We start from the raw sequence: 25,184 nt of genomic DNA on the forward strand, positions 1-25,184 counted from the left end.
TGATCAGATGCTGGCTTTTAGGTGTAATGTGATTGAAGAGCTCTCTGTCTGAATGGCTAAGGGCCATTCAATAATATTGGATAGTAGAAACTTTATGACAAAATAATCGCTTTACATGGCCTACCCTTAATGTGGTAATTTGTTCTCTAGCTTTTGTGGCTTTGGAAGAGAATTAGATACAATATGGAGATATTAATCAAGAACCATTAACCAATGACTGAGCCCTCCAGTGGGACTCTGGTAACCATAGAATCTCCTGGGCGGACATAAACAATTCCTAGAGAGGGCATAAATATTAATTTAACATGGGTAGGTGAAATCAGGGATACAAATCCCACTGGTCCAGCATTGCATTGTATATAGTTTAGTGAGTGTATGTGTGTTCTTATGATGTTTTAATAGTTCTGGGGTTCTTTTTAAGAAATTTAAGGGGATGTAGTGAAATATTAAGTAAGATGCACTGTCTTGCAGCTCAGATTATCAAAGATTTTTTTTTTTTTTTGCATTTGTGCTAGTATGCAGTGCTCTTGATTTTAGGGTTTGTTTTTGCGGGACATCCTGCAGCACATTTTGTTCTAGTTTTACAATGAACTTCTCATGGAATTTCAACCAATTCAACATAGGTTGAGGCAGCCACAAAAATGAAGTTTCCATAGTATAACAACTACTTTCAAAGTAAGTACCACACAATTAAATAGGAAACGACACTTTCAAACCAGAAACAGGTTTTTTTTTCAAATTTTGTTACATAGTGGTATTGAGCATGCCAAATTGATCTTCTTGTAGCTAAAACAGATAGCATCTGAGGACCCAACATTGGGAAACTGTGGTTCCTGAATTAGTTGTCCATACAGGTACTAATCTGATTAAGACCTTGGCTTCAGTAAAGACTGCATTGGCATATGAGTTACTCCTAAGTCTTTATAAAGCAGGAGTAGGAAAAACCAACTCGCATAATTCCTTACCATGTTATGGTGTGAAGGGAATTGAGTGCTAGCAAACAGCTAGTGAGTCACATACATCCCAGTCTTGGTGTCGAAATAATGGAAGTTTTGAATTGAACTCTACAGGTCTGTCATTTTGCTAACCTCATGTTGAATTAATATGAGGCAGGCCTAGTGTTAGCATCTGGCACAGTTGGTAACTGCTTAATTTCACGGTTCTTAGGGTTTCTAAGTGTCCTCTTTTGTTGTGGGATGTCCTGTATTTGAAGCACTAAAGTCTTGCTCTGCATGGGGAATTTTGTAGGGCCCAAGTTTATGTGTTTCAGAGTGGGTACTCACCACACTCCTTATCAAATCGGACTTCAGCCCTTAGTCTGTTTGTTGAGATTGTGGCATTGCACTTCCTCATTTCTTTCCATCTGAGCTGATTCCAAGCAGTAAAGTTTGAAATCTCGCAGGAACCTTGAGATCTTGAGGGAGCCTCATTTTGGCTGACCTCACACATCCCATTTTGATTTTCAGAAAACCTGGCAACCTTAATGGCTCCAGAAGGTCCTCCAGGTCTGACATCAATTTATATTTAAATCACTCTGATTTTAGTATCTGGAAGAACAGCTCTGTAGTGGCCACCACCTTTGCCTTGAGAAAAGGCCTCTTGGCTCAACCCCAGCATGACTCTGTTACCTTGGACATGAGGCATGGAAGTATTTGGGGAAATAACACCACAGTGCTCTCCCTATGAGATTGTTGGTGGGTGGTGGTGATGGTGTGAAGCATTATGTCCTCCTTTTTCCTGGTACCAAGCCTGGTAGGAGGTCTCTAATTCTTCAGCCTCTGGCAAGGGGAATAGGAATGTTTAAGTCATGCTGACTGAACATAATTGCCATAATGAAGGGCTGCACTATATGGACATAGAAGTTGAATCCTGATCTGTCCCCCAGCTATAGAGTCCTAGTCATTTAGCATTTCTTCTCCTTGTTCCGGAACATTGCTGCCTTAGCAGTATTTGTGGGAATGAGGTTCATTATAACTTCTGCTCTGCATATCAATTATTTGGAAGGCGATTGCCTGGGCTTTCCAAAGGATTGTTGGCATTCATCTCTTCCGTTATGCTTGGCAATGCGTCCTTGTAAAACCTGACTCAGAAGAGAGAGGCTCCATAACTCTTGCCAATTAAACATGGTACCCTCTCGTGTAAGTAACAAAAATACTGTTTGGTTTGGCATAGTAGTTCTGACTTAATCATTTGATGGTAGGTGAGTGCTAATTACCAGCTTACACACCTATTCCCTACAGCATGTTGATTTTTATCACGGATTACATGTTATCTATCCTTTGGCTGTTGTAGGTTGATGTACGCCTTGCGGAGGTATTGAGAAATATGCTTAAGTGAATAAAACCTATCTTCCTCTTTCTGCTCTTAATTCTGCTTTAACTGGCAACATCTGTCTTATTAAGATATATAGAACATTAGGAAATCTTGGCCATTGCAGGAACTACCAATACTGACAGGAGAAGCTAATCACGCAGTGTGTAAACAAACAGGAAAAAGAGCAAAAGAAGACAGCATATCAGGCTAAGCCCTAATAAGATGCTTCAAAAGGACTTAAATTGACACATAAGGAAGGGGACATACTGCCACACCATCTTCTGCTATAGGTTTGCTCACATGAAAAACAGTGGTTCTAAAGGGGGGAATCTTTTCTTGATTGTCCTGGTAGGGAGTTAGGGATGAACTAGCATTGTGCTTTAGACAGAGCTCATCATAGGAAAGAGGCATGTACAGCCAAGTGTAATGATGTATTATGCCAGAGCTGGATGTGATTCAAGGCCATCTCAATAGGGGTTTTTTTGTGCCGAACACTGACATACACTATTGCATAAGCTTTATTGGTGATAAATGATGCAGTGCATGGTACACAGGAGAAAAGCATTCCAGCCCCTTCATTGATAGGGTGCAGCATCCCTTCATAGCCAATAATAGAATACCCCTCCCAACAAATTTTGCCAGACTTCTCTCAGCCAGCAATCGCATTCCCCATCACTGATCTTAAAGGGGAGCCTGGGTTGGGGTGCACTCTCTGTCTTCTACCCCCATCCATAACATGATGGAAGCTGAGAACACAAAGGTTATACACTGCAAAAGAAAGCAAAGAAAATCAAAAATTTGCAAACATAACCTCCCCATAGTTGTGACTACAGTACAATTAAGTTAGCAACAGAAATACCCCCCCCCCCCCCCCGGTTTCCTTATATTATCTTCCCCAAATTGCAAAGTGAATAGGAAAAGTGTTTGGCAAGTTAACTAATACAAATGAACACTTTCATGCTACCATAGAGTTGTTAATGTTTGGCCATTATGCTGACAAAGACTCCAAAACCCATGTGGCAGAGGTCCAGCTCACCGTGCGTGGTTTTTTTTTCCTGAGCTAAAAATATAAGTCTTTCACATAGTTTAGACATTGCCAGCTGAGCAAGGCTTCAGGTGTAAATTATCATGCAGATGTCTGATGCTGTCTCCCACTTACTTCATCACTTGACAAGACCCACTTGAGTCGTCACCTCTCCCATGGGAGGAATGCTGCTCCTCTCATGAGGGTTCTGGAGGTCTATTTCTCACAGAGAAAGCCATTTATTTTCCAGCCTGCATTTGTCACAGCAGCTTCATAAGCAAAGAGAGGAAACTGCAGAAGATTTTAGTACAAGTGCACTCTTTTGTTCTCATCTTGGACTAAGGGAGAGCACTGCCTGCCCAAGGGCTTTTCCAGGTCATGGAACACTGTCCTGAGGCACCTAGTGACAAGTGCAGCCATCAGGTCCAAGAATTGTGCTTTCATTAGAGTTTGTGTAATCTATATTTCTTCCTCGTGTAGTCTGTGAAATGCGCACTAATGGGTTTCTGTGCGCATGCGCAGTGATTTCGGAACATTCTAGATGAAAAGAATTTAGGCGGGAGTCCCGCCCACCCTCCCAATGGTATAAAAGGCAGTAGGCGGAGTTCCGCTTCAATTCTTCTTTCCGCGCGACAGCAGAAGCATTTTGGACTTTCCTCTCTGTTTACTTACCTTGTTATTGACTCGGACTGCACTCAACGATCCTCCATTCTCCTTCCCTCGACAACGGACCGATCACGGACAGGCTAGCATGTCGGCTTTATCTTTTAAAAAATGTTCGGCTTGTGGAGTTAATCTCCCAGAAGCCGATAGACACACCAAGTGTCTCTTGTGCCTTGGGGAGGCCCATAATCGCTCTGCCTGCGAGATCTGCAGAGGCTTTACATCTCGGGCCCAAAAGAGCAGAGACTCCCGTCTTAAAGCTCTTTTATATGAACAGGCACTGGCCCCTGAGGAGACTCGCCAAGCCGCGCTCAGTCTCTCTCAGCAGCCCTCACCCTCCCCTCTCTCCGGAGAGCGGCCGGGTCCCTCCTCCATGCAGCTGGAAGAAAACCCTGCGGCCGTGACTCCTCCCCTTGGGGACGAGCCACCGCCGAAAAGACCCAGGGTCTCCAAACAAACTGCTCATAAGAGCAAGTCAAAGGAGAAACAAAATAAGAAAAAGGGACGGCAACTCTCTGGCGTGCAGCCCCTGAGTCCTCCCCCCGCTGGTACCACCGGCCCAGCTGCTTGAGCTCTCGCCCACGGAGCAAACCGCACCGCAATTCCTAGAGCTTCAGGAGCCCCCGGAACTTCTCCCGATTGAGCTCCTCAACTCCCAGCCCAATCCTAACCTCCCCTCTTCCCCCTCCCTCCTTCAGCCTGCCCAACCTCTCAGAGAACATCCTCCCTCCCCGGTACCGGCCCCTCCCACCTCACAAGGAGAACGTGGCCATTCTCGGCCGAGCCGCTCCTCCAGGCGCCGGTCCCGATCCTCATCCTCCTCGCACTCTCGGTCCCGGTCCCGCACTCCTCCCTCCAAACGCCCGCGCGGGCGCGATCCGCGCGACCGCGATCCACGTTTTCCTTACCCTTATGACTATCCTTTTCCCCTCTATCCTCCCCCCCCCTTCTACTACCCTTACTATCAAGGGGAATACTCGAGGGACCATACTCCTCCTCCTCATCCCTATCCTCATTCCTACCCCCCTCCTTCCGCCACTGTTTCTAGGCCCCCTCCTGAGCCTCCTATCCTTCAACACCAGGGGGCACCACCCCCGGATCCTACTACTCCTCAGCAGGATCACCAACCCGACCCAGAAACTGTGGATGTCGAATCTTCCAGTGATTCACCTCCCACTTCTGCTCTTCAAGCTGAACCAGATCCAGACCCTCTACAAGCGGAAGAGTTTAAAAACTTTTCTGCTTTATTAATCAGACTTTCCAGGTCACTTAATCTGGCCGTTCCCCAGCCTACTAAGGCTGTGGATGACCCTTGCTTCACCTCATCTGAACAACAGCGACCCATGTCAACTATATTGCCCACATTACCTTACCTTCTAGAAGTCCTAAAAACAGAAGGTGTTTCTCCAGCCCTGGTTCCAGCTACACCAAAGCGAGCTGAGAATCTTTATCGCATTGACCTCACGGCAGCTTCATGGCTTGCTAAACTACCTAGAGCCAATTCAGTTGTTACAGACGCCCAACCCAAACCAGTTCAGAGAAATCGGGCTTCTCCCTCAGACAAAGAAGGAAAGAAACTGGATGCCATGGCAAAAAAGTTTTATTCCTCTGCCTGCCTGTTTGCCAGAATGGCACATTATGGCGTTTACATGAGTGTATACCAGACACACCTCTGGAACAAAATTTCACCTTATCTTGATCTCTTACCAATGGCTGATCAACCAATGGCAAAAGCCTTTGCTCAAGAAGCACTTCTTCTCTCTAAGCTCCAAAAGGACTTAGCAAAGAACACAGCTGACACGTCAGGCAAACTCATTGCCGGGGCAGTGGCCTTGAGACGTCACGCCTGGCTCAGAGCGTCCACTCTTTCTCCTTCAGCTCGCACGTTGATTGAAGATCTCCCTATGGATCAAACAGGATTGTTTAATCCAGAAACAGATTCCCAGTTGAAACATTCCCATGAGATGAAACAAACGGTCAATAAATATGACCAACCACCTTATCAACAGAGGCAACGATGGGGCAATTACTATCATTACCCCACCTATCATAGAGGCCGTTACAACCCTCACTCCTACAGAGGAAAACAACGTCCTCATTCATCTCCTGCCACCACTGGGAAGCCACCTGTTCCCTTTAAGGGTCAGTATCGGGGCACTAAACCACCAGATAACAAAAAACGGCGTTTTTAGCCCCCTCCCTCCCCAGCACTGAATCTCCCTGCCCTTTCCCCACCCTCCACACACATCACACCCACCTTACCACTATACCTCAACAGACTCCATCCATACTTACCTGCTTGGCAGTCCATAACCAATGACACCTGGGTCTTCCGCATAGTGGATGAAGGTTATGCCATTGAATTCCATTCTCTCCCTCCACTGGGAAAAATTTTACCAACTCAATCCTCTCCCATGCTTTGGGACGAGATCTCCTCTCTTTTAGAGAAAGGGGCAATTTCCCCTGTACACCCCAACCTAGCTCACACTTGCTTTTTCTCCCGCTACTTCCTAGTAGATAAAAGGGACGGAGGTCAACGCCCCATCTTAGACCTCCGAGGCATTAACAAATTCATTTCACCTCGCAAATTTCGCATGGTCACATTAGCCAACATCCTTCCTTTCATCACAAAGGGAGCATAGCTCGCCAAGGTTGACCTCAGAGACGCATACTTCCACATTTCAATTAGGCACAACCATCGCAGATACCTCTGCTTTGCACTGGACAACCACATTTTTTCTTTCTCCGTATTACCCTTTGGTCTTTCCTCCGCCCCAAGGGTTTTCACTAAATGCATGTCAGTAGTAGCTGCTCACCTATGCCAGAACGGCGTAACGGTTTTTCCATACATAGATGATTGGCTTTTTTCGGCGAAATCTCGTTCCCAGCTCCTCTCTGACATCTCCTTCACCTTGTCTCTCCTACAGGAACTTGGACTTGTCGTAAATCTCGACAAATCCCACCTCATACCTACCCAGCACATCCATTTCATTGGTGCCCTGATAGACTCCACATCCCAACGGGCTTACCTGCCAGAAGACCGGTTCTCCAATCTCTGCCAAGCCATCAACAGCCTTTTTTCTTCAGGCCGGTCATCTGCATGGGCTATCCAATCCATCCTTGGCCACATGGCGTCCACTACAAGTGTGACCCCTTTCGCCCGGCTCCGCCTCCGCCCATTCCAATCCTGGTTCCTGGGGGTATTCGATCCCATTCACGACTCACAATCCATGATTCTTCAACCTCCCGCTCATGTCCTCAGCTCCCTCCTGTGGTGGACAAGGGAATCCAATGTGTGCTCAGGTCTCCCATTCACACCCCCCCGCCCGTCCCTGTCACTGACAACAGACGCCTCCTCCTCCAGCTGGGGAGCACACCTCCGAGACTTGACGATCAGCGGCCGCTGGTCTCACTCAGAGCAAAAACTCCACATCAACGCACTGGAGCTACTGGCAGTGGGAAAAGCCCTCCGGGCCTTTGCTCACCAAGTCTCCAACCGCACCATCCAGATAGTTACAGACAACACATCAGTAAAATTTTACCTCAACAAACAAGGGGGAACTCACTCCCCAACCCTCCTCTCCATAACATCAGAGATCTGGGAATGGTGCATTCGGAGGAACATATTCCTCATTGCAATCCACCTTCCGGTAAAAGACAATACCCTGGCGGACTCTCTCAGCAGGACTCCGACCACAACCCACGAGTGGCACTTACACCCCAGAGAGTTCAACCTCTTGACCCGTCACTGGGGCCAACCACAAGTAGACATGTTTGCCTCCCCAGACAACACACAGTGCACACTCTTTTGCGCGAGGCTCCACCCTCACGTATTCCCAGGCTGCTTAGGAGACACCTTTCTCTTCCAGTGGTCTCAAGGGTTCCTCTACATCTTTCCTCCCCCTTCCTCTACTCTCCAGAGTAGTTGCGAAGGTCATCACAGACAAGGCCAATTGTATCTTGATAGCCCCATGGTGGCCCAGGCAACCATGGTTTGCTCCTCTCCTTCACGCACCACGAAGAACTTTTCTTCGCCTACGATCCAGCCCGGATCTCCTCACCATACAAAACGGGCTGATCTGCCATCCAGATCTCCCAACTCTACGCCTCACGGCATGGAGGATGACACCATGACCCATCTCTCTGAGGCTGCACGACTCATCATCCAGGCAGCTCAAAAGACTTCCACCAAGAGATCTTATACCTACAAATGGTCAAAATTCAAGTCTTTTACTCACCCCTTGGGCTTTGAGCCTGCCTCAGCCCCAGTGCATATTGTCTTAGACTTTCTAGTTCACCTCTCCTCACAAGGTTTTTCCCTCTCCTCAATTAAGTGCTATCTCGCAGCACTCTCCTGGTTTAGGAGAAAATCAGGACTACCGTCCCTTTTTCAAGATCCGTTGATACAGTTATTTGTTAAAGGTTATAAAAATGTTCACCCCCCAGTTTCCCCTCCACCCCCAGCTTGGAGCCTTGAGCTTGTATTGTCTCAACTCTCCAAACCTCCCTTTGAGCCTATGGCCTCCTGTGACATCTCCCATCTCTCCTGGAAGACGGCGTTCTTAGTGGCCATTACTTCTGCAAGGAGGGCCAGTGAACTCGCTGCTCTCCGCTCAGACCCTCCTTTTATTAGGTTCCACGAGGACAAAGTAGTCCTTCGGACCGACATTACCTTCCTTCCTAAAGTTGTCTCCAAGTTTCACATGTCCCAAGACATCACTCTCCCTGCCTTTTTTCCTAACCCTTCCTCTCCCTTGGAAGTTGCACTCCACGCGCTGGATGTCAAAAGAGCCCTCTCCTTCTATATATCCAGGACAGCCTCCTATAGGAAATCTCCAAGACTTTTCCTAAAATACCGGAAAGACGCCTTGGGCGCTCCAGTAACATCTCAAAGATTGTCATCATGGATAGTATCCACAATTCGCCTAGCTTACAGTTTGGCGCACAAGGAACCTCCTTCGACTATCCACGCCCACTCTACGAGGTCGCTTTCAACATCTCAAGCCTTTCTCCATGGTGTGCCAGTCCACGACATCTGCAGAGCAGCAACTTGGACGACACCTTCCACCTTTGCCTCTCACTACAAGCTCGACATCCTCGCCAAGAGAGATGCGGCCTTCGGCAGAGCAGTTCTTTTCTCCTGTGTGGCATGACCCACCTCCAGGTTGGTAGCTTTACAATCACCCATTAGTGCGCATTTCACAGACTACACGAGGAAGAAATATGGGTTGCTTACCTGTAAACGTATTTCTTCCAGTGATAGTCTGTGAAATCCGCACGTCCCGCCCGTCCTCCCCTCTTATGTCATGCCTCTTTTCCTGGCTGCTGTCTTGCGGCAAGGAACTGAAGCGGAACTCCGCCTACTGCCTTTTATACCATTGGGAGGGTGGGCGGGACTCCCGCCTAAATTCTTTTCATCTAGAATGTTCCGAAATCACTGCGCATGCGCACAGAAACCCATTAGTGCGGATTTCACAGACTATCACTGGAAGAAATACGTTTACAGGTAAGCAACCCATATATCAACCATATTCTGTCTATATGTATCACATGTGTATGATCTGGATGTTACCTTGTTATGCAAGTAGCTGTGTTTAATGTTGATGATCCCAGAAGAAGATACAACTGGGTGTTGATCACACCCCAAGAGTGAAGTGACCAAGTGAACTAGAATTCAGATTTCCAGGGTTCTAGCTTATGTGAAGGAGTGTTCTTCTTTCTTTGAAGATAGTACTTTTTTGAACTCCTAGGTCCATGATGGTGAACCTATGACACGCGTGTCAGCACTGACACACATGGCTATTTTTGATTACACGCAGCCACATGCCGCATACAGAGAAGTACACCTTATAAGAACCAATCTAATTCCATCCTTAAATTTGTAAAAGGTTCTACAAATTTAACATCTGCATGTTTGAGCATTGTTCACTCCATAACACAGCATGGAATATGCATTTTTCTTATTTAAACTATAAATATTGCAAAATTATGTTTATTTTTTCTCGAAGTTGACATCCACCCAAGTTATGGTCAGATTTTTGGCAAATTCTGACACACCAAGCTCATCACTGTCCTAGGTCATGAATGGTTGAATGTTGACAAATCGTGTCAACTATATTTTAAAAATACAAATGTTTAGTTGCAGAAAAAACCCCACTTTATTTCAGGAATCCTCTCCATATAGTTACTGTTATTGCTGGGGTTTTTTAATGACACTTTATTGACAAGTGGACTGGTGAAAGGGGAGCTTTTAATATAATAATATTAATAATAATAATAATAATAATAATAATAATAATAATACAAAGCATTGCATGGGCAACTTCTTGACAAAATTGAAGGAAAAGTTGATAAGGAGAAGACTTGATTATGGCTCTCTGATGGAATACTGAAGAAAGAGAAAGAAGGCCTGATTCTTGCAGCCCAGGAACAAGCTATGAGAACAAATGCAATTAAGGCCAGGATAAAAAAAAATCAGCTGATGATCCAAAATGCAGTCTGTGCAAGGAAGTTGATGAAATCATTGATCATATTCTCAGGTGCTGCAAGAAAATCACACAGACAGACTACAAACAGAGGCACAATTATGTGGGACCATAAACCAGCAAAGGTAGTGGGAAATGAACACACAAAAATACTGTGGGACTATTGAATTCAGACTGACAAAGTTTTGGAACACAATACACCAGACCTCACAATTGTGGAAAAGAAAAAAGTTTGATTTATTGATGTTGCCATACCAGGTGACAATCGAATTGATGAAAAAAACAAGAAAAACTCAGCCATTATCAGGACCTCAAAATTGAACTGCAAAGGCTCTGGCATAAACCAGTACAGGTGGTCCCAGTGGTAATCGGCACACTGGGTGCCATGCCAAAAGATCTCAGCCAGCATTTGGAAACAAAAAACATCGACAAAATCATGATCTGTCAACTGCAAAAGGCCACCTTACTTGGATCTGTGCACATCATTTGAAAATACATCACACAGTCCTAAACGCTTGGGAAGTATTGTGATTTTGTGATACAAAATCCAGCATATATATCTCGTTTGCTGTGTCATACTGTGTTTTTGTGTCAGAATAATAATAATAATAATAATAATAATAATAATAATAATAATAATAATATATTTTTATCCTGCCCTATCTCCCAAGAAGGGTGGTTTACAATAAAAATTGGGAAACATTTAGTGCCAGGAAAAACAAAACCAAACACATCAAATCATGGGCAGTCAAATAAACAACATCAAGATATACTTATAAAACAACTCAAAATTAACAAGTTAAACATTTAAATATACAAATAGAACAATTAGGATACATTTCACTAGTGAATCAAGTAATAATAAGCAGTTAAAACATTTAAAACGTATCAACCCTCCTGTATCTCTGCATTGGTTTTGGAGGAAGAGATACTTCTCTGTGGCTAGTGTAGAAGCTATGACTTCTGGCACAAGAACAAAGCCACCACCAAAACTGCTTGACCAGAACTGGATTGCAGTCTTAAGCACACATGCTTGCACACAGTCTTCGTGGAATGACATGAAACTGCATGTTACTTACAAGAGCAGAAGAATTACAGTAAATGTGAATCAGTATTGTGATAATGAAGGATCTGTGTTATATTTGCTGAATCATTTATTTTGGTTGCTTTTTTGTTGCCTTTTCATGTAATGCTGATAAGGAACCACCTGCTGCCATAAAAATGACAAAAAGATATTACTATAATTATCATGCATGTTACATTTCTACCCATAATTTTATCCTTTCTCCCCACACACTTTTTTCTGGAGGAAAAGTGTTATTTTAACATTGGTTTTATTGCTGTGAATTTTGAGGTGGGAGCAATTAAAAACCCTTTCCTTCCTTCCTTGTCTGGGAACTGCCTTTCTAAATATCATATAAGCATTCCCATAATATTATTTCCAGTAAACTCAAAGATAGCATGCAAGACAGCTCTTTAAACAAAAGCACATATGTCTTCTAACCTCCCCCCATGTAGTATGAATGGGGGTTCCTGCTTTGGAGGAAGTATATGCCTCCATTTAGTCTTGGGATATATGAAGTAAGGGAAGTATGCATAACCACCACCCCTCCACACACACACATGTATACACACACCTACCTTTGCATAAATGAATCAGAGTTTGACTTCCACTTACATAAAGGCATTCCTGGATTTGTGGCATACTTGGTCACTGTCAAATATTTTCACATCATACTCTTGTCTTCAGTGAGAGATAGCCAGTTGCCCATTATTCTGTATCTCAGAGTGGAAAACCAGGCAACAATGGTTAACAGCAACACACTACCTTGCCTGGCACAATAAAATTATTAAAATACAATTTGACTATTAAATACTAATAGAAATTCTGTTTACTTCAAAATCCTATCACTTCAGAAGTAAGGAAAGTTTGCATTATAATGATCAAGAGGCCTATGCCCACCGCCTTTTTATGTTGACACTTTAAATCATAAGGTCATCAAATTAGCATCCTTGTTCAAATCTTGCAACCCAGAACTATGGCTTGCTTGCTTGAGTCTAACCATCTGTTATATAGTCTTCTCCTTTCCCTTTTGCTTTCTACCTTACCAAGCAGTATTGTGTTTTCTAGTGAGTCATGTCTTCTCATAATAATATGACAGGCTTAGTTTAGTCATCTTGGCTTATAGGAAGAGTTCTTTTAGCAGTCTGTGATATCTGTCGAACTCTTCTCCAGCACAGCATTCCAAATGAGTTTATTTTCTTCCTATCTGCTTTTTATTACTCTCCAGCTTTCACACCATGCGTAGAAATGGGAAATATGATGGCATGGTCAATCTGGACTGCAGTCTCCATTCTAATTAATAACTGAGCCCATTCACTCAATGTATTCCATTTTTTTAACTTTGTCTTAGCTGCCCTTGGTTCATGCTTTTCACATTCCATGTTCCGGTAGAGTGTGTTGTGCCCCTTTGGACTTCCTTTTCACCTCTTGAGGATCTCAACGACTGATTCTCATCCGTGTTAATCAGAGTTTTATCACACACTAGTGTACCATTCCTGCTTCTTTATCATATTCTCCAGGGACAGAGAATTCTAGTCTTGATTAACACTTCTAACAGATCTTGTCATTGTGTGTTACATGCTCAAGCAGACACTAGAGTGAGTGGCAGGTCTAATTTTCAAATGTTCTATTTTAGTGTGCAGCTATTTTTAAATGAACTCATAATCTTATGACTTGGTCTTGTGTGTTTCTTTTTGATCATGCACATAGGGAGAAGAACTCTTCTGCAGTGTGATGATCAATCATTATCGTTATATCTTTGCAGAAAATTAGTTGTTTAATATAATAAGAAGGTACATGTGGCCAAAACCGATCCTCCTGCACTAGAACATGCTGTGCAGTCTATTCCTGTTCACACTTTCCTCTGTGCTGGTTGCTAAAATTTATGTGCTGGTGTTTCAAAACACAGGAAAAGACAAAAGTGGAAATCGTGATTGGAAGGAAGCAGTTGATTTCACATGATACTCGCCAACCTGCTGCAACTCTTTTTTTTTTTTTTTTGACGGTTGGTTCCTTAATATAAGAGAGGGTTTACCAAGATGGATTTCATCCATCCAAGTAATCTAATAGTCAAAATTGAAAAATTAATGGATTTGATTATTTATGGATTTGATTAATCTGTTCTTCAGCACCTTGAGCAGTCCATGACATTTGTCGAACCCTTCTCCAGCGCAGCATTTAAAATGAGTTTGCCAACTTCCAGGGGAGAAGTGCCTTCTATAGGCATTTATAGGACTTCCTCTGGAAGTTGACTTTCTCTGGAAGCTGACCATATATTTTTTTCTAGAAGACCTAGAGAAATCTAGAAAGGTAAAAAAAACAAGTTACTACACTACTCTCACAACTTCTGAAGTGGGCCAACCCACAGTGGATTTCTCTGCTGCTTCAAGTTAAACACTGAATGCAGTTTCCTCAATAAAGAGCATTCACCATTGATGCTGGATGATCTTTTATCTGGACAACAACAGGAACTATGATGAGAAAAGCAGGGCTTGAAGACTTTCAGCCATGGTCAATGGCTTGAGTTAGTTCATAACCAACAACCTTGACACTCGGCTCTGGGTCCAAACATATTGCACTATTCAGGTAGCGCAGTTCAATAAGTTCTTTCAATTACCTCCAGTCAAAGCATGTATAGTCAGGCATGCACATTCACTAAGATTAAATACCCAGGATCCCAATGAAAGTAGAAAACCATGAATAAAAACCATTATTTATTGGGCATGAACCACATCCTGGCTTGCATTGCTGATTGCCTCCTCTCACTGTAAACAATGTGTGAGACCTTCTGTTCAGTTGCTATCATGCCTGTAGTTTATCCGCTTCATCTTCTGCACTGGGCTATAGCCTCATCCCCAGGTAGACTTGGAGGATCTACCCCCCCCCCCCAATATCCCACCAATTATTGTTTCAGGAAATATGCTGAATCACTATAATTCGGGCATGTTAATACAGTGTGGGTGGAAAAAAGATTTCAGTGGGGATGAAATAATTCTTTGGCAATATTTGTGGTTTAGTTTCTTAGTGGTTACAGCAGATATAAAAACAGAATGAATGCTGAGATACCGCTTTTGATTCATAAGCAGAGACAGCATTATAGCAGAAAATTACTGCAGTGACCACACAGCTGTTATTGGCCATTAGCTACACCACTGTGTTCTTAAACAACAATTTAAACAGTCTCTGGCACAGCTTTTACAGAAGCAACAAACAAAGAAGCCATCCCAGCCCTTCAAGGACTTACTTGTAAGTGGACATGTGAACTGCATGAGAGGCCTTTCTCATGCAGAAGTTACACATAGATTGAATGCAGAGAATTCATAGCAGTAAGGGGTCCAAACCATGCCCACTATCCTTAGTTCTGATTTTCGCTTGTCTGCCTGAAAAGTCTATGTATAAATGTATTAGCTGCTTGGAGGTTCCCTCTCTGCCATCAGGAACTTTGTAAAATTTTGGTGCAAACTACTCTATGCACACCAGATTTATTCATATTTTCAACTGAATACACAGTTATTTTGTTGATGGGATTGTTATTCAGCATGAAGACTGCAACTGTTGCAAAGCCTGACTTAGTAGTACAATCCAAACATTTTAGTAGCTTCACAGTGCAAGACACCTCTACTTATCTGCTGGGTTAGGGACTGGATCACTGTCGGGAAATGGAATCACTTGAAAAGTGGAGCCCAAGAGTTATTAGCTTACAAATGGAAAACTGAACGCTTGATGGCACCGAGCAGAATGTGAGAAAAAAATGGCATGCCCCCAAGCAGCAAAAGAGCAAACCAAGGGTTGACATTTATAAGCAGGGATCAGAAATGTGAAACATGATCATAATTTAGATTTCTTGAAACAGTGGTCCATCCAACAATGAGTCACAATATGTGGGGATGCTTATATATCAGTACTGAAAGGTATCAGAGCGGTCTGGTGAATATGTGAATGGGGGAAGGGAGTCCATCAGGGACAGGCACATCTGCTGTTTCTTCTGCAGGGTTCTTGGTGATAGCTAGCCCTTCTGTTTTGGAGGGCAGTTTAGCTAGACTTCAGACTTTATTTAATTTAAGGATTCGGATCATTTTAAATAAAAAGATTATAAACCTGACCAGTAATACTACAAATACAATAATTCATTTGATTGATGGGTGATAAAGAATAGGCTACTTTGGCTGCTGTAACTCAGTTGACCAGAATAAGCAACATTTTGTAAGACTGATTGGGCTGTTCAAACAAAAAACTCCAAAGGGAGCTCTCATAAGAGTCCAAAGACACAGTGCCATTCTTCTTGCACCAAAGGCAGTCGGTGCTGTGCTTGTAACTACTACATGACTTGAAGTTATACAAACTTCTGAGAGCCACATCAGGTTTCAAAGTTACATATTTCATTTAGTTTTGCAACTACAGGAAGGGCAAATCTCTGTGGAAGCTTATGCCTGAGTATATAAGATTGAGTCCTCTTTAAAGTTGATTTTCTTTCCCATGGGTCAGCCCTACTGGCTCCAACCTTCATGACAAAATAAGAAAGGTCATTGAATGAGAAAATATGGAAATTTTGAATCACTGCAACATTCCTGGACTCCTATCAAAGCTAGTTTTGTTCAATAACAAAATTGAAATATAGTTTGAGATGCAGTTGGGCATTAACACAAATTTCAGGTACAACTAAGGACATTTTCCTCCTACAGATTACGGTACTTGGAAAATTTAATTGTCCTTTCATTCAGAAAGACTTTATATCATCTTTCTCGCAATATGAGACCTGAAGCAGCATTTACACTAGCATGATGCAGCTTTTTGCCATCTGCAGTACTGGAAGGAAGGAGGGTCCCTTGTCATGAACAGTGGTACCCTTCTAATAAAAACAAATGACTCCCTTGCAGGATGAACAAGGATACAGTTGGACATGTTTTGCTATATTCCTTTTGTTAAATGAGGGAGTTTTATTGAAAATTCCTAGTAGATGTGATAAAAAAGATATTTTTTATCTTTTGTCAGGTGAGAATCGTGGATTAGAGATAAAGTGACTCATTTCTTTACATTTTCCGTCACTTGCTTTATTCTGCCGGCAAAGTCATGTTTTAATATTTACTTTATTTACTTATTCACAGATTGAATGTTTTGTATTATATATTGCTTGCATGCTATATTTTAATTTTTAAGCATTTTGTATTTTTATATATGCAGTTACCTTCATTCATTCATTCAAATTTATTGATTCTTGATAGATTGTTTCATCAGATGTTCTTATGGGTTAACATGAAGGATCCTTTGGTCAGGGAAATGGTGCAGCAGGCATATATATTCCCTCTCCTCAATTTAACCTCCTCAACATTAATATTAGACTGACAGAGCTATGTTCTTTTTCCTCTATGATATGTGAGCAATCATGAGAAGAGCCCCTTTGCTGGTGCAAACTTTAGAACACTCCAGATGTTGAGAGACTGCATTTCTTACGTTCTCTCGTCACTACCTGTCCTGGCAGCCTGGCGAAATTTGGAAGGATGCCCTTTGCTCATCCTTGCCTTGTGAAGTAGGTCAAGAAGTGAACTGGAAATCTTTCAATTCAAAACTTGGATCCTGGTGACAGGGCCTTCTCAGTGGTGGCCCTTCGCCTGTGGAGCTCGCTCCCTGGGGATATTAGATCAGCCCCTTCCCTCTTGACCTTTCACAGAAAAGTGAAAACATAGCTTTTTGAACAAGCCTTTGGGAACCTAGTGCAATAGATAAACATGGAACTATGTGAAATTGAATACTGGAAGGGCTTAGATGATTTTTTGAATGACGAGACTAATAGTGTAGGTAGTGGTTTTATATGTTTTTAAAGGTTTTAATGTATGTATTTTATAATTCTGTTTTAAATGTTTATTGTAATTTTTACATTGTTTTAATGGCATCAGATAGTTGCCTATGCTCTAAGTTGCCTTAAATCACCTTCGGATTAAAGAAAGGCAGGGTAGAAATATCGTAAATAAATAAATAAATACTTTGTAAAATTTAGCTTCAATATAATACAATCTTGCATGGGACAGTGGGGACTACAAATTGCACAGTCTTTTGTTAAAAGGCCTTTCATTTAAATGGTTATGCTCACCTCTCTGAGAGAGAAAGATCTCTTAGAAATGTGGCATTCTAGGCAGGGAGGCTTTTAAAATTCAATTACATGGTGCCCTCAGCGCATACTTGAAGTAAGGCATGAAAAACAGTCTTATGATATTCATATACTTAACGATAAATTACCTTTATTTCTCTCCAGGTTACATCTTAAGTGTTGTACTCTTAACCTTACCAAGACAGCACCTAGTTCAACTCTACCTGTATTTTCTAACTGCCCTGTTGCTGTATGCTGGACATCAGATCTCAAGGTAAGAATAGCAGAAATTGATATCCAAAAACCCCACCCCCAATTTGGGGTTTCAAATGATTTTATGCATATTCTGCTTGTAAATCCATCATTTATTCCTTTAATCTATATTTCTAGCAGTTCAAGTGTACGTACATGTGTCTGTCCCCCACTTCATTTTATATTTTATACAACAACCCTTTTAAATAGGGTAGGATGGGAGAATGACAAGCCCAAACATGGTTCATTGTACACAAACTTTGTTTTATGTGTAAACATATTTAAATATATTGAATAAAATTACCATCAGGATATGTGCATGTGCAAATAAGAGTTATGATCAGATATTTGTTTCCAAAATATGTGTGTGCAAATACAGTTATTATAAAATACCAAAAGAAATTCTGAAATCCAGAATACTTCTAATTTGAAGCATTTGACATAAGGAATGCTTAACCCATACAATACTATATTGATTTCTTTACCCTTTCATAGTCTCATGGTTACAAGGAGAGCAAAAACTTCTCTTTTTATTTATGACTAACCATTTAGTCTATTTTTATTTATGACTAACCATTTATGACTAGTCATTTAGTCTACATCTGGAGAAACTGTGGGTAGCTTTGACTACAATATACTTACATACATTTAAATTTGAACCCAATTTATAAAGTTGGCCAGTTTCCAAAAACAATTTTAAGTTTAATCACAGTTTATTCACACTTTAGTATAAATCACAGTAAAACAGCTGTAAATAGAAAAAAAATAAGTGAAAATCTTTTGTGTTCTCCAAAGTTATGTTGGAGAAAATATATTGAGGAAGAGTCCATAAGCCCAGGCTTCTTTGTGTCTTGTACTGCTTTATGTATTGTTTCTGCACGAAGTATGTATGTCTATTAATTGTCTTGACCACCATATTGACCAAACCAAAAATCTTTCATCTGCATCTTCATTATCTCTGTAGTTTCAAAGCTTTTCCTAATTGTTCACCTCAACACAACTAATTACCATAAAAGTCCAGTTAATTTGCTGGCTTTTCTGGTGTCTTTTAATCTTGTGTTTTCTACTTTAAGTTAGGTAATGCCCTGCTTTGTCCATAGCTGCTACATTCTGTGATTACTAGATATTTATCTATGCACATTAGACATAGATCAGTTTTTCTACCAATAGTTATTATTTTTCCAAATGTCTCTTGGATATTTTTTCTTGGCTCCTAATCTGTTGTGATACATTGATTGTTCTTTTTTTCTTACCCACATCTTCTTTCCTTGATTCCTTCCTTGATTCTCTCTAGCTTTGGTTTGTGCTTCTGACTCAGCCCACTCCATACTTGTGTGTATGTTTATAGCCCTTTATTTTCAAAATTCTAGTCCTTTCTCATCATTACTATTATACAGTATGTGCTTGTTCCTAATCACCCTCCTCCCTGTTATTGTGTTGTTTTGTCCATTCAGCCTTGAAACATCTTCTTGAAACAATCTGTTGCTGTTAACAGTCTGTTTTCATTAATATGTCAGCTGTGGGATTGTCATTTAGCTCCAGTTAGCTTTCGTATTTCTCTGGGTTTTCCTACTTATTCCCTTTTGCCCTTCATTATGCACAATCTGTTGATCTCTCTTTTCTTCTGCTACCTCTCAACTATCCTTTCTCATTTTCTTGTCAGCCCATCCATCACTTTTTTCAAATATTTTTTCTTTCTTATCTGTTGAGCCTCAAATGTTCCGTGCTGCATTGTTCTTTTGGTTTCTTCTTTTTCATTACTACTGCTAGTAGTGCAATACAGACAGTCCTTAACTCTTCCATTGTACATTAAGATGGCTAGACCATGATTGTACTACTTCTTTCCGGGGAGGGGGGGGGTCTTTCATCCGAGCTGACCCTGCTTTGCTTCCAAAATCAGATGAGATCCAGTGCCTTTACAGCATTTGAGCAGATGAAGCAGAAGAGGAGAACTGAATTGTCCAATTTCAGTCAGAGGCACCTCCCATAAGTGCAGAAGCCTGTCTGCAAAAAATGTCTCTTTATGAATTCTGGTGATTCCCCTCTGTCCACCATATTGGGGCAGGATGAGATTATTTGGCACTCAGAATACTATCCCCCCCCCCCCCAAGGGTACTCAGTGGGGCACTTCAGGTCCATTCACACTACATGGACCCATGGCTGTTAAACTGGAATCTACTCAAACTTATATTTCCCATCGTAAGGTTGGGTAGAGTCCTCAGCCAGAGTTCTCCTATGTCTCTAACCAAATTACAGACCCCATTAGATATAAATGTATAGTGTGAATAGGTCCCTGGAAGGTGAAGTCATCTTCAGTGTTTCGCAGGATCGAAGGCTAAATCTAAGATCTAAAAACATGGGTGTTCCATTGTGCTTTTGATTAGACAGTTCCCTAGATAATTTTGCCCCTCAGCTTTGACCCATAATATAGTTCTTGCGCTTTACTACTGTTCCCTACCTAGAAACACAGTGCTCTATTTAATATTGCCCTACATTCCTAATTTTGTCATCTGGCTTTTGCACTTTATTCATCTGTCCTGTCCTCACAATTGATTTGCACCACTTGAACCCAGAAACTTTTTACTTCTCAGGCCATTGGTTGTTTGTTTGATGGTTGTTTTTATACTGTGTTACGTTGTTTTTTGTTCTATATTGTTTTATTATGCTGTTTTATGTACTTTAGTGTGTTATATTTTAACTATGTTGATCCCCCATGTAAGCCATCCCAAGTCCCTTGTTGTTGTTGTTGTTGTTGTTGTTGTTGTTAAATGTTTACATGACAGTAAAGTGAAACGCTGATTCCTATATACTATATTTACTTGAGTCTAATGCTCACATTTTTTGCCTGAATTATATTGCAAAAAATGAGGTGTAAAAGATTTGATGGTGCATTTTTCACACAGGTGCATAAACCCACCTGTGTGAAAAAGCCCGGAGGAACCCTGGAGGCCGGACAGAGAGATGGTGGGGGGAGGACTTTAAAACCTCCCCCTTAGCTTTTAAGGCTTTGTGAATTAGGCCACTTGGAAATCATGCATGGCCTGATGGAGGAACACGGCTTCCTAAATGGCCTCATTCATTCTGCCTGCCTCCTCATGCTATACCTGCACTGTTGTGTGCTTTATATGCAAGGGCAAATCCATTTTTGTAATGTACACCTCCTAAATTGAAGTGTTCATTTCATTTGATGGCACATTAATATTCAAGGAAATACGGTATTACAGTATTTCGGTAGACTGTATTTTCTCTTTCAAAAACTGGATATGTTATCAGCATCAAAAGCTAGAACGTTCCTGTCCAAAAAATGTATGAGATCTGCTCAGCCACAAACCTGCAATTTATAGTATCAGGCAACCTGTGGTTTGTGTAGGAATAGGGTTACACTCAACTGTCAATCATGGAGCAAATAAAGGAAGCAAAAATATAATATTCGCTTTGCAAAAATTGTAGGATGGTAGATTAGGATAAACTGGCTGGCAAAACTCCTACATCTCATCGTCTCTGGGAAATCATTGGGGCTTTCCACTCTTTCTTATTTGCTCTCTACCCTTACATGCTTATAAGATTTGCAGCCAAAGAATTTGTTAGTATATCTCTGGATGTGGTACATTTTTTAAAAAACCCTTGTGATTGCTTCTTTTTTCATAACAGCATATTCTCTCCACTTATTTGCCAGAACAGGGTGAAACAAATGCTAATGAAGCAAGACACACAGTTCCTCTTGTGCTCCTCCATCATGGCAATTTAATAAGCAAGGCTATTATTTGGAGATTATTGCCATATTTTAGTTGCTTCTATACTGCAAACACCTTTAATAGGTTTCCCCCTAAATGTTTGTTTCAGAAAATGACAATTAGAATAATGATTTGCAATGTCTGATTTTTCAAAAACCCACCAACATAATAAAAAGTCTACAGTTGCGTGTAGCATATTGAACCACAATTTAACCCATGAACAGGGAATACCTTCCTGATGTTTTCAGGCCAAAGCTCTGGTCATTCTTCACCATTGGCTATGATAATTATGAATGATGGGAGCTGCACTCCATGTATAACATAGGAGAATGAACTGTTTCCCAGCCTGATTTTAAAAAGAGAACCTGGGGAAGAATTGTGATCAGTGCTGGGGAGACTCAAATATGAGCCAGACAAGTCTCCTTTGGGGAGTATTTGAGGGAAGTGAGGCCCAGCACTCCTTTCTTCCTTGCCATACCAGTAGATTTTATTTCTGAAAGCAGGTTATACTTAGATTAAGAGTTTTGCAAAAACTAGCATACTGTGCAATAGGCTGCTTTCTTAGCTAAACTGGAGTCTATCAGATACCTAAATCTGAAGCCCTGCAGGGCTTTATTATTAATTTATTTGGGTTGCTGTGAGGTTTCCAGGCTAGTGTTCCACTAGCCGAGGGGCCCCCATAGAAGTCGTGGTGGGGAAGGGGAGATGCGGGAAAAGGAGACCACAAATTAGGCCTAATTCGGATCGTATATCTACATTACTAATTCCAAACCGGTCTCCTATGGTAAATTGGTGTAACCAAGTTGGCGGTCCCTCTGGATTGAAGGTGGTGCTGTTGAACGCCAGATCTGTCAATGGAAAAACGACCTTTATCCAGGATTTAATCCTGGATGAGCGGGCAGATCTGGCGTGCATCACGGAGACCTGGTTGGATGAAGCTGGAGGCGTGAATTTAACTCAGCTTTGTCCACCAGGCTTCTCCGTGCAGCATCAGCCGAGATCCGGAGGGCGGGGAGGCAGGGTCGCAGCGGTCTATAGAGATTCCATCCATCTTACCAGGAGTCCCATCCCGCAGTCAACAAATTTTGAATGTGTCCACCTGAGGGTGGGTGACCGGGACAGAATAGGGATTCTGTTGGTGTACCGTCCACCTCGCTGCACTACAGTCTCCCTACCTGAGCTAGCGGGGGTGGTCTCGAGCCTGGCGTTGGAGTCTCAACGGCTTCTTGTGCTGGGAGACTTCAATATCCACGCCGAGGCGGCCCTCACAGGAGCAGCTCAGGACTTCATGTCTGCCATGGCAACCATGGGGCTGTCCCAACAAATATCTGGCCCCACCCACTGCGCTGGACATACATTGGACTTGGTTTTCTGCCAGGGATGGGAGCAAGGTGGCGGTGTTGCGGAGTTGACCATCTCTCCGTTGCCATGGACCGACCATTTCCTGGTCAGATTTAGGCTCACTGCGCCCCCCAACCTCTGCAAAGTTGGAGGACCCATTAAGTTGGTCCGCCCCAGGAGGCTTATGGATCCGGATGGATTCCTGACGGCTCTTGGGGATTTTCCTGCCACCTCGGTAGGTGACCCTGTTGATGCCTTGGTCGCTCTCTGGAATGGAGAGATGTCCAGGGCAATTGACACGATCGCTCCGGAACGTCCCCTCTCAAGTAGCCAAGCTAAACCAGCTCCTTGGTTTACTGAGGAGTTGGCAGTGATGAAGCGAAGGAAGAGGGAACTAGAGAGCTTGTGGCGTTCAGATCCGAGCGAGTCAAATCGAACACGGTTTGTGTCCTTTTTAAGAGCATATGCCGCGGCAATAAAAGCTGCAAAGAAAACTTTCTTTGCGGCCACTATTGCGTCTGCAAGGAACCGTCCGGCGGAGTTGTTCCCGATTGTCAGAGGTCTTTTAACTCCCTCCACCCTAGGCGGGAGCCCTGACAATTCGGCCACGCGCTGCGAAGCATTTGCTCGGTTCTTCGCAGACAAAGTCACTTTGATCCGTTCCGGTCTGGACTCCATATTAAATGCAGTCTCTGAGAATGTGACACGAGCACCTGCTTGTCCTATTTTGATGGATTCTTTTCAATTGATGAAGCCCGAGGATGTGGACAAGATACTTGGAGGAATGAGGCCTACTACGTCCATCCTAGACCCCTGCCCATCCTGGCTTCTGAAGGAGGCCAGAGAGGGATTGACTGAGTGGGTTAAGGTGGTGGTTAACGCCTCCCTTCGGGAAGGCGAGATTCCAGCGAGCTTAAAACAAGCTATTATAAAACCGCTGTTGAAAAAACCATCACTGGACCCCACTAGATTTGACAACTTTCGGCCAGTTTCCAATCTCCCCTTTTTGGGCAAAGTCCTGGAAAGCGTAGTGGCCTCACAACTCCAGGTATTCTTGAGAGACACGGATTATCTGGATTCGGCACAGTCTGGTTTCAGACCGGGACATGGAACTGAGACGGTCTTGGTCGCCTTAGTGGATGATCTGCGCCGGGAGCTAGACAGGGGGAGTGTGTCCCTGTTGGTGCTTCTGGACCTCTCAGCGGCCTTTGATACCGTCGACCACGGTATCCTTCTGGGGTGCCTTGCGGAAATGGGTCTCGGGGGCACTGTTCTACAGTGGCTCCGGTCATTTCTGGAGGGCCGCACCCAGAAGGTGTTATTGGGGGACACCTGTTCAACGCCACATCCTTTGACTTGTGGGGTTCCACAGGGCTCTATACTGTCCCCCATGCTGTTTAATATCTACATGAAGCCGCTGGGTGAGATCATCCGGAGTTTCGGGGTGCGGTGTCATCTGTACGCAGATGATGTCCAACTCTGTCACTCCTTCCCACCTGCTACTAAGGAGGCTGTCGAGGTCCTGAACCGGTGCCTGGCCGCTGTAACGGTCTGGATGAGGGCAAACAAATTGAAATTGAATCCAGACAAGACAGAGGTACTCCTGGTCAGTCGCAAGGCCGAACAGGGTATAGGGTTACAGCCTGTGCTGGATGGGGTCGCACTCCCCTTGAAGGTACAGGTTCGCAGCTTGGGTGTGATCCTGGATTCATCGTTGAGCCTGGAGCCCCAGATCTCAGCGGTGACCAGGGGAGCATTTGCACAGCTCAGGCTCGTGCGCTAGCTGCGCCCGTACCTCGGGAAGTCTGACTTGGCCACGGTAGTACACGCTCTGGTCACATCCCGCCTTGACTACTGCAACGCTCTCTACGTGGGGCTGCCCTTGAAGACGGCCCGGAAGCTCCAGCTAGTCCAGCGCGCGGCAGCCATGTTACTAACAGGAGCGGGACGCAGGGAGCATACAACGCCCTTGTTGTACCAGCTCCACTGGCTGCCGATCTGCTACCGGGCCCAATTCAAGGTGCTGGTGTTGACCTACAAAGCCCTAAACGGTTCCGGCCCAAAATACCTGTCTGACCGCATCTCGGCCTATGAGCCCACGAGGACTTTGAGATCGTCCGGGGAAGCCCTTCTCTCGATCCCGCCTGCCTCACAGGCACGCCTGGCGGGGACGAGGGACAGGGCCTTCTCGGTGGTGGCCCCCCGGCTGTGGAACACCCTTCCT

The 25,184-nt window shown here is 43.2% G+C and overlaps 1 protein-coding gene across 1 annotated transcript in view; it reads left to right on the forward strand.

Annotated features, from left to right (window-relative positions):
* RNF145 (ring finger protein 145) overlaps positions 1-25,184 on the forward strand; it is a 76,558-nt gene that overhangs the window by 22,606 nt on the left and 28,768 nt on the right. Inside the window, exon 3 of the mRNA XM_060765566.2 lies at positions 17,799-17,907. Coding sequence (XP_060621549.2) covers positions 17,799-17,907 — 109 coding nt within the window. The remainder of the gene's footprint in view (positions 1-17,798; positions 17,908-25,184) is intronic.

Source organism: Anolis sagrei, chromosome 2 (assembly GCF_037176765.1).
Source record: "Anolis sagrei isolate rAnoSag1 chromosome 2, rAnoSag1.mat, whole genome shotgun sequence".
In the NCBI taxonomy this organism is placed as follows: domain Eukaryota; kingdom Metazoa; phylum Chordata; class Lepidosauria; order Squamata; family Dactyloidae; genus Anolis; species Anolis sagrei.